The sequence below is a fragment of the Pteronotus mesoamericanus genome, unplaced genomic scaffold (assembly GCF_021234165.1).
Source record: "Pteronotus mesoamericanus isolate MK-2021 breed Mesoamerican mustached bat unplaced genomic scaffold, CSHL_Meso_final contig_182, whole genome shotgun sequence".
NCBI lineage: Eukaryota > Metazoa > Chordata > Mammalia > Chiroptera > Mormoopidae > Pteronotus > Pteronotus mesoamericanus.
Window position 1 is genome coordinate 19,497,622 of NW_026555078.1, and position 14,095 is coordinate 19,511,716.

At 43.7% G+C, this 14,095-nt stretch overlaps 1 protein-coding gene across 1 annotated transcript in view; it reads right to left on the reverse strand.

Moving 5' to 3' along the window:
• The window catches only part of RGS6 (regulator of G protein signaling 6), a 456,413-nt gene that overhangs the window by 67,015 nt on the left and 375,303 nt on the right, over window positions 1-14,095 (reverse strand). The window contains exons 8-11 of the mRNA XM_054567333.1: window positions 12,941-12,992; window positions 7,035-7,099; window positions 3,395-3,471; window positions 949-1,030 (exon numbers count right to left, since the gene is read on the reverse strand). Coding sequence (XP_054423308.1) covers window positions 949-1,030; window positions 3,395-3,471; window positions 7,035-7,099; window positions 12,941-12,992 — 276 coding nt within the window. The remainder of the gene's footprint in view (window positions 1-948; window positions 1,031-3,394; window positions 3,472-7,034; window positions 7,100-12,940; window positions 12,993-14,095) is intronic.

Here is a 14,095-nt window from a genome sequence, read left to right on the forward strand (position 1 = left end):
AGAAATATGCTCCGACATCGTTACTCATGGATTTCAATTTGTGAATTTGCCTACCTGCTCAAACTTATGTATACCCCCTAAGTCAATACTTGGGGTGCATTCGTGGCCATTCATGGACATTTACAGAGCCACAAAATATATGAGCGGCCCAATGTGCATGTTCTGCTGAGGTTGAATAAGGTGACGCTTTGTCTTCTTGTTTCAACTCGATACTGTAAATAAGTGCCCTTTTCAAGGTCTATTTAGTGGAACTATGCTCATTTCTGTGTTTTTTTTGTTGGTGATTTTGTTGTGTAAAATGGCTCCCAAGCATAGTGCTGAAGTGCTGGCTAGTGGTCCTATGTGTCTTATGGATAAAATTCATGTGTTAGATAAGCTTCACTCTGGCATGCGACAGAGTGTTGTTGGCTGTGAGTTCAATGTTAACGAATCAACAATATATATTAAGGCACCTTTAGACAGAAACACACATTAAGTAAGGTTATGCATTGATCAGTTGATGTAATGGTTCAAATCAGTGGTTCAGCTGTGGTTCAGCATTCGTTGATTCAGTGTTTGCAGCCATTTTATGGAACATAACTGCGAATAATAAGGATCAGCTGCACCTGAAATAGAATATTCTAAGACTTAAGAGCTCAACAACAGTAAATATGGAGATTGCTTATTTTGCGACTGTAAATCTCTGGGGCCCAAGAATCCCAGGTGGAATTCCCACAGCTCCTCCAATTCTGACTCTATATTTTCAAGGATGGATAATTTATAAAAGGTAGAACTGACATACATTCCAGAAAATCTACGGAGATTATATGAATGAATGGCAAAGCCATTTCACAAACCTTAGCAATTTTCTTAAGAATGAGACATCTGGTGGCTAAAGATAGTCATTTCTTTCAAGTGAAGGAATTGGGAATACAAGAATATCTAGAGAACCAAGCAGAGCTTTCTCACCACTGGCCTGTGGACATCCCAGAAAGCCCGTTCTTGACTATCCAAAATTTTCCTTTCCGTCTTGTCCTTTTTCCGATCAATCCTGAAAGAGAGAAGGAAAGAAACGGGATGCTTTTGTATTCTGTGTCCTCTCTTGCCAGGAGCTGAGCACGCACAGGACAATGGGCACCTTTGTGGTCCTTGCTCTGTGCAGAGGGGTAAAGTCCAGGTGCACAAGTCCCTCAGGGAAACCTCAAGAAGTGCACATGAGGTGAGAGAACTTGTTTTAGGTTAGACTGCTAATTCGCATACATGGGTAATGAACATGTGGGCCCAAGGGGAGCACAAGGATGCACCTGTCCATTCGCATTATTAAGAGCTAGATTATTAAGAATGGAATCATCCATTGACATGCTCCCCCACCCCCATCAAAGTAGATACTCAAATAGGAAGGAACAACCATAGGCTCACAGTGTTTCATATCCGCATTTGAAAGTTAGCTTTAGATTCAGAGTTGGTAGAAAGTATCTTCAAAATGCTGCAATTATGTGTTTTAAGAGTCACTTAAACCATCTGGCTTTCTAAAAGCAGAGTAATAGCCCTAGCGTGTGACAAGATTCAGAAGGCAAGTATCACGGGCCTCAGCTGGAGGAGGCACAAATTGCAAGAGGGAGATCGCAGGTGACAAAGACAGATTCTATGTGCTGATCGGGAACTAGATAAGAGGCTTTAAAAGAAAAAAAGCCTGTATTACTTCATATCATCTCTCTAAGTAAAAAGTAACTCAGATTAATTGTCGAGTAACCTCTGGTTCTTGGCTCTCTTGGGAGCACTTTAGTTTACTGGACTGAAATAAACCCATAATCACCGTGTGATTTTTGTGATAATTACCATGCACTTAAATGGCCCACAATTATAATGTAATCACAGAGTTAATCAAAAAAGTTAATCAAGAAACACCATATATGTACAAAGTGACAATCTCCTCTCCTCTTACAACATGTCATGTTGCGTGATTCTCAAAGTACAAATTAGCTCTCCTCTTTGCTTCCCAGTGGCTTCTGAGTACACAGGCTCGATTCCGCCCTTTTCTCACCTACTCACACAGCCTGCTTACACAGTCTGCTTTCTCCTTCCTCCGGGTCCTGGGCTCCTGCTGCAGCTCAGCACCCAGTGTCTGGGGCCCACCTCCCTCAGGGGCTGCTGGGAGCACCGGGGTGGGTGGCAGGTGACTGGAATCCCGGGACAAAGGCAGAGATTGCAAAGGGAGGGTGAGAGGCATGGCACTGTGCAGGCCACTGGGCCCAATGACCTCAAGTCATTTTTAAACATATCGGGGATCAGTGCTCACCCACTCAGCCTGAGACCTGGCCCTGCGCTCGGCTGAGACACTGCCCAGAAAATGCAAAGGGGGTCCCCTGAAGACTGGAAAGGGGGCTCTGCCCAGGGGAAAGGTACTTACCTTCTCCCAGCTCAGCATCCCTTTCCCTCCCCTCCCCTGAACCATTGCTTTTGTTGTCCCTCCTGGCTAACCCATAGACCCCTGGTGGAAAGGCTAAGAGGGAACCCGACCTGAGTAAGTCCATGTCCCAGAATTAAAAGGATCTGGTTGACAACCATGTGTGCGGGCTGGGGACACTCACTGCCCCCTCCTCCTGTTTCCTTAGGGAGAAGGGTATTTCCACTATATGGGAGGAAAAAATACGGGAAAAAAACGGACTTTTCTCCTTCTTTCATTTTTTGTCCTCTAGGGCAGGAAGAGTGACTTAACTTATTGGAGGATTTGAAAGAAGAAATTGAGCAGGCTCAGGTTGGTCCTTTCTGGATGCCTGTTGTCTGCATGCAATGAGCTTACTGGGGTCAACTCTGCCCTGGTCGGGACGCCTGCAGGCACCCAGCTCGGCCCAAGATGGGTAATTTAAATTCCAGGGTAGAGGCCTATGGCCATGGATCCACAGTCATGTACTATATATCTAGCTTTTATCAGTAATAATCTGATATTTGGGCCTCCAAATGTCTGACTTCTGTGCCTTACTGTTGATTGGTTCTGAATCCCTGGGTGGGGGAGGGCGGTGAAATTGGGTGAGGGGCTCCTTGTTGGCCTCTGTAAAACTATGTTTTCCTGTGAAGACAAAAATCTCTAGATCTACAGGCCTGATGTTTTTCAGCCTCTGAGCATAGAAGAAGAATCAAAAATCTCTTTGGGGAATAAATACATCTCATAACCAGAGTTCTACATTTGGGAGAAACACTCCTGTCTACTGGAGCACACATTTTTTAATTTACTTTAGAGTGCCATTGGTTACAAAGATGACCTTGATTTCTACTCAGTTGCTCGCATGAGAGACGACAGTGACTAACCACAGCCGGCCAGCCGTGGGGGGAGAACTCTGGCGGCCCCACACACACCGCCTCCAAATTCCAGAGACTTTGTCACTGTGCAAGGGTCTCTATTCAGTTCACCTACTTCACTTGGGCTTCTGCTTGCATAAAGATGAATTCCCACTTCCTCGCAAAGGCTCTCTGGAGTCTTGCTAAGTTTTCCTAATGAGAAATGAAAATGAACAAGAAGGCATTAATCATCGTAAGTTTGCACATCGACACTTATGCTTATTACAGGGCAACCATCTATTTTGGTTACTCCCAACAAAACAGCAGGGCTCCACTTTATATCCACTGGACATGAACCCAATTTGACTTTGCACCAGACCCTGCTGTATGGAGCAGAACTATTAATATTCATTCACATGCTCATTAAGTCAGAAGTCTCTGTGGTTCACCTGATTCCTCTCTTCTTGTGTGTTTTACAAGAACATAACTCATGCAGCACTCATCATAAAGGCTACTGAAGATAGGGTAAGTGGTCTGTGGCTATGCATGCAGGATTTGGGTAAGGGGCAAGGGAGTCTTTGCAACCTACTGGACATGTCCGGGAGCGAAACTAAGAATGCGTTTCTCAAGACTCATCTCCCAGCAGGGGTCTCGGGAGGGGGCAGGAAAGAAGAACTCAGAGGACCTGGCACTGATGTCTTTGAAAGTTCAGACTCGATAGTGGGGGAAAAAAGGAGGATCTATGTTTGTGATGTTCATGAATGGAAACCCCCAAAACAGAAAGAAAGAAAAGGCATTCGGGGCCTTTAGAGGAAGAGGGAAGAAGCCTTTCCTCTAAGTCTGTAGACTTATCTAGTGGCACAATAGGACAGTAAGGAGGGGTGTTTGACAGGTCCCCTAATGATCTGCCTAATTCTGATGGAATGCGAGGCTGGAGCCCACATTATGCGATGTATTTTCATAGAGCTCATGCCAGCACTAACTGATTACTGTCATTAGTGGATTATTAATATAAAAGGAGCCTCAGTTGAAGATCAACACACATAAATTCAGTTATCATTAAGGCTTTGGTGTACCTCAAAAAAACTGTCCTTTTGATTCTTTTAGTGTTTATTGGAAGCAAAGCTGGTAATGCCTAAATGTCAGTCACTTGGGGAGTAGTTATATAAATTATGACACAGTCATACCATGGAATATTAGGCAGTCCTTAAAATGATAGTGTAGATTATTATTACTGACATGAAAAGGCTCCCAACATACTTACAATTTAAGATTGGGGAAAGAAGTGGCTTGCACAATAATGTTTATGGTATCATTCAAGTCATTTTGTAAAGGAAAACATGTATGTACAGGAAAAATCTTTGGGGAGATGGGCTTATTTTCTCTCCTTTTTTTGCTGTTTTGAGTTTTTGTTTTTACTGAGAGCATAGGTAATAATAAAATTACTGTATTTTCAAAACAAAACATTTTTTTAGTTTCTAACCACTTTTAGGCAGAACTTCAACCTGAGAGAACACATTAGTGCCATATTCTTCCCAAATACCAAAGCAGGACATTACATGGCAAGAGGAGAAAAAACTGAATAAAGCATATTAGGAGGTGATGCTGTCTTGTTTCTGTTCAGGACCTTGTCTAAAACATGGAAAAAACACGGGAGAGAGACAGAGGATGGAGGGGCCACATGGTCCTGTAGTCTGGGTCTTCTCTATAGGTCGTGTTAGAAAAGGGATCTAGTCACGTCGAGGTTAAAGCACGTTGCACCGGGTACACACAGGGTAAGATAGCGGGCTTCGGGAAGAGGGGTGACTGTGGGCGCAGGAGGGAGATGGGAGTAGGGACTGGGTGCCCAAGATGCTCAGAGCCATGGAATCGCCATGCCAAAGTTTGCTTGGAGAAATCATAATGTTCCAACATATTTATATTTAATAGCTCCCACAGGTAATCAACACTTAGCCAGGTTCTGAGGCTCTGTGTAACCCCCTGCACCGCATTTCCCCCCACGCACAGGTCCTGGGATGCCAGTGGGATCAAAGGGGGTGGAGGGCCATGCTCTCGTCCTGTGACACCAACAGCATGCACATTCCCCTTGGGCAGTGCAGAGGGGAGCAATGGCTCTGTGGGTTGGTCGGCTTGAGCACAGGCACTCAAGAGTGACAGGTCTGGTAGAGTGGAACATCATGCTTGTTCTGGAAGACTGAGGCAGTGAACGCAGGAGAAGCATTTGGAGGGTGGGAGGATGTGAAGGCTCTCTCAGTGCTGGATTATCCAGGGAAGAACGCGCCACTGCCCTTAATGCTGCCCCTCCTCAGAGTGGCCGCCCCTAGGCATTCCATGGCTCAGCAGCACCTCCTCTGGACAGTTTGTGAAAATTTAGCCTATCTCCCCCAGTCTCAGTGACCCATAAAAGTTTGATTTGGGGGAAATATTGTGCCAGCAAATATTTTAAAAATTATCTGAAAATCAAGTTCTCTTGAGCCTGGCTCTGTTAATGGGAATGGATGTGAGTGTGATGGAGGGGGGCCTCCAGTTCTCGCATGGAATCGCGCACTGTGGAAGAAGGTGGAGGAGGAGGCAGCTGGGAAAGTATATACTTCATACGATATTCATCTATTTCATCTTCTGGATTGAATTTGGTCCTCAGATTCTGCATCTACTGCCAAGCAAAGGTGACTTGGGTATAAAGATGCAATTAAAAATCATCACATATTAAAATTAAAAAATTATCATGTAGTAAATTTAAATTATTATATATTAAATTTCCTTTTTTCCTTTTGGTGTACAGTTTTATGAATTTTAACACGTTTGGATTCACATAACCACCACCACAATCAGAATACAGAATAGTTCCTTCACTTCTCCAAACTCCCTCATGATATATTTATAGCCACATCCTACCTCCACCCATAACTCGTGGACCACTGATCTGTTTTCCCTCAGGATAGTGTTGTATTTAAAATAGTGTCACATAAATGGGATAACACAGTTTGTAATCTTTTGAGACAGGCTTCTTTTGCTCAACATGTCTTTGATACTCATCCAAGTGGTTGCCTGTATTGCTTGGCTACTCCTTTTCATGGCAGAGTAGTATTCCACTGTAAAGCTGTGCCAGAGTTTAGTTAACTGTTCACTGTTAAAGTGCATTTGAATTGTTTTTAGCGTTTGAATATCACAAATAAAACGGTTACGAACATTAGTGCACAAGTTTTGGTGTGAACGTAAGTTCTGATTTAATAGGTTTGCTTGATTATATGGTAACTGTATGTTTAACTTTATAGGAAACTGCCAAACCATTTTTACAGAGTGGCTGTACAATTTTGCATTTCCACCAGCAATGTAGGAGAATTCCAGTTGTTCCACATCCTCACCAGCACTTGGCATTATCAGTACTTTTTATTTTAGCCATCCTAATATATGTGTAGTGGGATCTCAGCATAGATTTAACCTGTAATTCTTTAATGAGTGACGTTGAACATTTTTATGTGCTTATATTAGTCATCCTTCTGTCATTTTTGGTGAAGTGGCTGTTCAAATTCTTTGCCCATTTTTAAGTCTGGTTGTTTTTTTTTTGCTGAGTTTTGAGAGACCTTTATGTAAGGATGCAATTTCATTGTGATGGTAAAAGGAGCTGAGAACAAAGGAGAGGAAATAGAAGAGATTTCCTTTCCACTGTCTGGAAAGAATTGGAGTGTGAAAAAGGGAAAAATATGAGCTAAAACCAGTTGCAGATAGGTTTGTACTCTTCTCCTATACCCACCCTGGAAAATAATCATACTTACTGCTTCATAGTCAGCTAATTCCAGCCTTGCTTTATTCTGCATTGTCCTCTTACAGAGATAGATGGCTGAGGGAAAAGGAGAAATTACAACATATGCAAAACCAGTGTGGTGGAATCACAAATCCATCCATCCATCCATCCATCCATCCATCCATCCATCCATCCATCCAGCATGCCCGGCTGGCTAAGTCCCCAGCACTGTGCTTTGAAGAATATGTATCTATGTAGAATTCATGACACCTCATTTCTAGGAATCTTTCTGCAGGTCAGGATCAGGTGAGGACCCCATCTTCTAATCCTGACAAGCCCCCTTTCATCCTCCTCACTCTCCTTCACCCTAAACACGCTCCATCAGGACGTTCTTTCTCAAATATAACCATGTTACCATCTTGTATAAAAGGCCTGCATTAACTCCTCAGTGACATCAGAAGAAAGGTTGGGCTCTAGAGTAGCATAGTTGGTTCCTTAAGATCCAGTGTGCTTGTCCCTTCCTTTCTCACTCAGGCATGTGAGACTACCAACATCTTTCAGTTCCAGTCCTCTGTGTATGTGTCTGCTCCACAAAAGCCCTTTCCTTCTCCCTTCTTCTTCCCCTCTGTATATCTGACCACCTCCTACTAATTTTTGAAGACCCAGCTTGGTGTTCCATACAGCTTGATGTCGCATCTATCCATCCTCAACCATGGAACCTAATTCCAGTGCACTGTAATAGTGGATTTAATAATGGTGCCCTGCTTTATGCTGAAAGCTCTTTAAGGGCAGAGGCTGTGACCTGCCTAGCACTAGGGCCTGGTCTGCCCGTGGAATCAATGAACAGAGGACAACTTTGGTCTCTCTTCTCAACTGGAGGAAGGGTTCTTGGCCCTCAGTGGCCAGGACATTTTTCCTCAAACATGCTATTTATCATTTCCTACCTCTGCTCCTTTAGTATCTCCCTTTGTCTCCAGTACCACATAGACCAATCCAAAGAAGGCAAGAGATAAATGGTATGAATGAACAGTAGAATAATCAGAGAGGGAGGCCGGAGAGGACCTATTTGTTGTTTGACAACGTAGGTGCACCAGGATACCTAGTCAGTTCCTTGCTGAATTAAATAACCTCCTCCATGTGGTCTGAAAAATTTACTGACAATAGCCTAGGATATGCCGGAACCCTGTGGTTTAGCAGGCTACTCTGTATGCCCACACTTCTGTTCACACCAGTCGAGTAGGAAGTGGATGGGAGTCAGTTGTGTTTGTTCTCAACTCTGCTTATGTTAGGCATGTCTGTTGTTTTAATAACATTAGTGCACTAAATATCACATACACTGACGCAATGAATATGAAAAGAGAGAATTGTTGCTGTGAAATTGAATGGTTCAGAACAAACTTGATAAAGAAGAGTTAGCTAAGACAACTGTTGATGAATTTGGGACAGGTGAGATAACTGAAAAAAGTGAGAAAAAAAATTTTCAGAGAGGTAAACATACAATTTCAAAAGTGTTTTTAAATTGTTGATGTGCTTTAAAGATGCCAAAACTGGATGATTTATTTTGTGTGGTTTACTTAAGAAAAAAACAAGTTACCCATAATCCGAGTGACCCTTTGGTCCTACCTTGAAAAGCTGCCAAATGAATATTCTTTTGTACATCTTACATTAATATGAAATCATTAAGGTATGTCTTTATTATTTTTCATGATTCTCTACTTACCAACTTTTTTAACGAACCAAGCAGCTACAGCTCTCCATTGAGTCTGAGAAAGGGACTATTTTTTGGTCTCTTTGCCCACCAGTTAGGCAGCCTGTGGAACTGGGGACAACCTGAAGCAGGAAACCTGGCATGTCACTGACCCCAGCAGGCCTGGTCTGGATGACCGAGGAGCAGTGCAGGTCAGTGGGGGTGGTAGCTGTTTTAACAATGGTGCCTTAGACGTATTTTGTATTCGCCAAACGTGAGACTCAGGAAAGTCTAAGTCAGATTGGGGCTTTACTGAGGCAGGATCATCCTGAGAAATTTATAACCCATCTGGGTCAGAATGCACCAGCTGGGTTTGAAGTATCAGGTACTATGCAGGAATGAAAAGCTGGTACCATCCCTGATGACCGTGACGTACGTGGTTGCATGCGTTCAGCCCAGCCCCTCTGTGGCTGTCGTCACATAGTAGGGAACCCGTTCACCAGAACTAGGGGGGAGGATGTAGCTGTTGCATGGACCTCTTGGCACAGGCCCTCTCTGGGGTTCTCTGCACTACCTCCGTGCCTTCAACAGTGCTTGCTCTCACATCTAACAGTCAAATGACTGCTGGCAACAACAGCCAGTCCTATAGCAGGGCATCTGGGGGACTGGCTTTAAGCTCAGATGTTGGTTTTTCTTGGATATTTAATTTCTCATTGAAAAACCTTTGTCTTCTTGTCCTTACACCGGGCATTGCTGCCTCACAGGCATCTCACTCGGATGACCCTCCATCATCACAAGCTCACAGTGTATCACCATGACGAAAATAGAACACGTTACTGAGGACGAACTGGTGGTTGCTAGAGGGAAGGGCACTTGGGGATTGGGTGAAAGAGGTGAAGGGATTAAGAAGTACAAACTGCTAGTTACAGAATAGTCATGGGGATGTAAATTACAGCATATGGAATATAGTCAATAACATTGTAATAACTATGTATAGGGCCAGGTGGGTACTGGAAATGCTGGAGGGGGGCATTTTATAAAGTGTATGATTGTCTAACAACTATGCTGTAAACCTGAAACCAATATAAAATAATATTGAAAGTAAACTGTAATTAAAAATGCAAATAGTAAAAAACAAATAATTTATAAACAGAATGGATTCATGTGCTACATGTGTAATTAAACATTTAAAAAATACTGATCTTAGTCTATTTCAATGCGCTTTAAAAAACTGACTCCTTTTCCAAACTGTCTTTACTAATGACGGCATCATTATTTACCTCAATCTCCTAAACTAGGGAACATAGAAAGCACGTATTCCTCTATTTTCCTCATACTCTGTGATTACTTTCTAGATCAATGGAATTTTAGCATTGAAAGTAACCTTGGCAACCATCAAGTACAGACCCCTCATTGACAGATGGGAAAACTAAAGGCCAAGAGAGGTGAATTGATTTACTCACTGGCTAGTGAGCGGTGGAGGTGGAAATAGAATTAAGGTCTAGCTCAGAGCTTTTTCCACTATGACATTCATTGCCCCATTTACTTATTCATTTACTCATTAAAATTTTTATCGAATGTTTCTTATGTGCCAAGCACTGTTTTAGGTGCTGGGGAAATCACCATAACAGCTGCTACCATTTACATGAAGCTCCCTGAGTGCCAGGCACTTCATGACATTCAGAGGTTCACTTACTTAATCCTCATAATAGTCCTATGAAGTGGGTTCTGTTCTTACCCTCATTTCATAGATGGAGAAACATTTTAGGTCATTCTCCACTACTGGGGATCCACAATGGCTCTGCTGAATACATTCGAAATGTTTCTCTCTTCCTTGAAGGCTTTTTAAATAAATCTGCCCCTCCCAAACTCTTCAACCTTCTCAAACATTCTTCATCAGCACAAAACCTTTGAAACCTCAGATCAGACTCCTCACTATGCCCTTCTTACTCCCATCATGCCGCCTCCCTGCAGTGCCTGGAGGGCAAGGCTGTGACTCCCTCGAATCTGTGACAGTGTAATTGACACACAGCAAGCAATCAAGAAATGTTTGTTGAATGAATGAAAGTTCTTGGTCCTTTGTCAATCCAAACCATACCTATTCTGAATTCTTAGCTTCAGTTGCACATCCTTTCTAGCAAGAAGGCCACCACAGAGCCAATAAGATCAAACATCAACCAAGGAGTAACAATACCAACCACCATTGTGGTTTTATGGACTCCTTCCTGTGTGCCACACACCAAACCTTACTTGAATTTCATTTAATCCTAACAAAACAACAGTAGGAGACAACTATTATTATCATTCTGCTTTTAACATGAGGTTTCTGAGGCACAGAGAGGTTAAGTAACTTGTTAAGATCATACAGCTAGTGGAGCTAGTCAATGCTGGGCCTTCTGTGCTGAATTCTTGGTAAATACTTATTCATTTTCTGGCTAAAGTGCTTGGGAAATGCTGTGAATGATTTTGAATCCTGTACCTTAATTTCATCTGATTTGCCAAAATTGAGATATAGGAATTAAAAAATAACTTTGCTTTAATGAGAGCCTGACATAAACTGTTACTTCTGTTCCTATTTATGCTGCACAACTAAAATTATAAAATGGAGAAAACCTGTAGAGAAAGGGAAATAATGCCTAGTGTATGCAGATTCCGATGGTCTCAAGTAAATATTATAAATCTTGGGCCCAGTCATCTGGTCTACCACCCTCCCCCCCTCACTGTTGCCTGGAAAAATATTGGTTTCCACATTCACAAGGGCCCATGGCCACTTTATGAAACTGAGCTACAATGATTCAAATTCCAAGTTGGGCTTTTGTTAGCAAAATTTCACCCTCAGAAACCCTTGTTTTATGAGCAGCCAAACGCAGCTCCCACTCTGAGCCAGAAGCCTTGCTGGATCCACTTATCACATCATTCGGGGCACAGCACAGGTCCAGAGGGATCCACAATGGTGCCTGCAGACAGCTGATGAGACAGCAGAGGGGCCTGTCCTCTGCATAAGGGCCATTTTCCAGACTTGGAAACAGAACATCCGTAACCTGATTAGGCAATGACTTATCCACATCCCATCCTGAGGGTCATTTCCAACTGCTAGTCACCCCTCCTTCCCTCACATGGGTAATCTGGAGGGTGTATTTTGTCACACAGGTCTCCCAGACTGCCCTCCTCCTCCCCCTGCCCTGCCCTGCACACCACCCACTGCGGCTACCTCTGCCTTCCTGTGTAAATGAGCATGCAAAGAGCCTGGGAGAGGCTGCAGGTCTCTCTTTAAGGGTCCCAGAGCCAAGGAGAGCTACTGTGAATTGCTAGTAGCTAAGTCAGTGATGAGGATGCTGTGCAAAGGGACGGGTGCTGCTGCAACAATGTTGTGCACAGGACCAGGATAGGAGCATGGGCTTTGGAGCCACTCAGATCTGAGGTCAAATTCTGCTGCCTCTACTGAGTGTCTGTTAAGCACCCTTAGTAAGGAACCAGAACCCTCAGTAAATGCTCAGCACCAGCTGTGCCTCAGGCATGCACTGGGGGATAAGAGAATGAACTAGGTGGGCCAGTCCTCCTTCCATGGAGCTTCCAGACAAATAGAACACAGTGTGGTAAGGGTTTGGAGGTGGCCTCTCTAGGCTTCAGTTTCTTTATCTAAAGTAGAGGGACAATTATTACTCCTTTAGAGGATAGGCACATAGAAAAAAAGTCTCCACAGAGAGAATATGGCAAGCGTCTCATAGATCCCTCCCTTTATAAAGGTAACTCCCTGCTTGCCCAGCACCCAACTTCACCCGCACTTTGTTTCCTAGGCCCTCTCTGATCTGTCTCCATTTTACATCAATTCCAACTATCAAAACCACCAATGAGTTATTAATAAGCCTTAGCAAGTCTGTGAGAATAGAAAGGGTCAGGGAGAGGTGGCGCCTTGATCTAGTCCTCCCAGGAGGGAACAGTCAACAGCTATTGTTCTACAATATTGCTGTGGGGTCCTAGTTTTCCAGGGCCCCACAGAATGAACATACTGGCCATCCTTGATAGATTTCTTCCTTCCCCCATTTCCTTCCAATGGCTGCATCTTTCAGGGTGTTCTGCCTTTTTTTCATTATGTGGAACAGGATGTTTATTACATGTCAAGTGCATGACAAAGAGCTAAGCAGGGTAAAGGGCCTCCTCCCCGTGCACTCCAATCGCAAGACACAAGGCATTTGTTTTCCACACTCCCAGGAGTAACACTGGGTGTGGGCTGTGGCTTCTCTGCTCACCATAGTCAGTGTTTTCAGGCTCCCAGCAGTTCGAAGGCCAGAAGTACGGAGCCTGCAAAAGAGCAGAGGTGTCAGGACTCAGAAGCATGCCAGCACTTGCCTGCCCCTGTCTAGGGGTCGGGGTCAGCCCTCCCCTGGGCCCAGGACAGGCTCTGTCTCCATCTTCTTTATGCTGACACCATAGCCCAACCTCCTCCTGTTCTAATGCAGCTGAGGCTGGTTAACATTTTAATCTAGGCATTGAGAAGTGAAACCAGGTAAACAGAATGAATGAGAGGATGAGAAAGTTAGTTTATAGAGCAAAAACTTTTTATCCTGAGACAAAAGAAGTCTAACTACAGAAGTCAGACTGGCACATTTTACTGGGTACAAACCCCAGGTTCCTGAATTGTGTTCCCCCCGAGTTCATATAATGAAGCCCTAACCCCCAGTGTGGCTGTGTTTGGAGTAAGCAAGTAATTAGGGTTAAATGAGGCCATTAGAATGGGACCCTGATCCCATAGGATCAGTGTCCTTGTAAGAGGAAACAGCATTTCTCCTCTCTCTCTCTCTCTCTCTTCCCCTCCCTTCTTCCCTCCCTCTCCTTCCCTCCCTCCCTCCTTCCCTCCCTCAAACATAACAAAAAGCAGCTGTTTCAAAGCCAGGATGAGCGTGCTCACCATAAACCAGACACTATTGGTACCCTGATCTTGGACTTCCAACCACCAGAACTGTGAGAAATGAATGTCCTTTGGTTAAGACACCCAGTTTGCGGTGTTTTGTTATGGCAGGCTGAGCAGACTAAGATACCCTTTGGTACTGTCTGAAGAACTCTGCTTCCAAACTCTTTGGTTTTGGCCTTGACACAACCCCTTATGCTCTGCCCCAGGTCTGGGACAGGATCTGAGAAAACAGTGGAAAATGGGTGTGAAGGGTTGTTAGGTAACAAATAGAAACATCACATCAGGAAGCCAGCATGATACAATAGAAAGAGCGAGACCTTTGCTATCAGGCTGACTTAGGTTCCAATCAAGGCTGTCTCTTAGATTTACTAAGGGCCCCATTAATGCTCTGAACGCCTCAGTTTTCCCATTTGTGATATGTGTTCCCCAGAAGTTTGTTCTTCAGAATAAATGAGGAAATATGGATAAATTGTCCAATACATAGTAGGTTCTC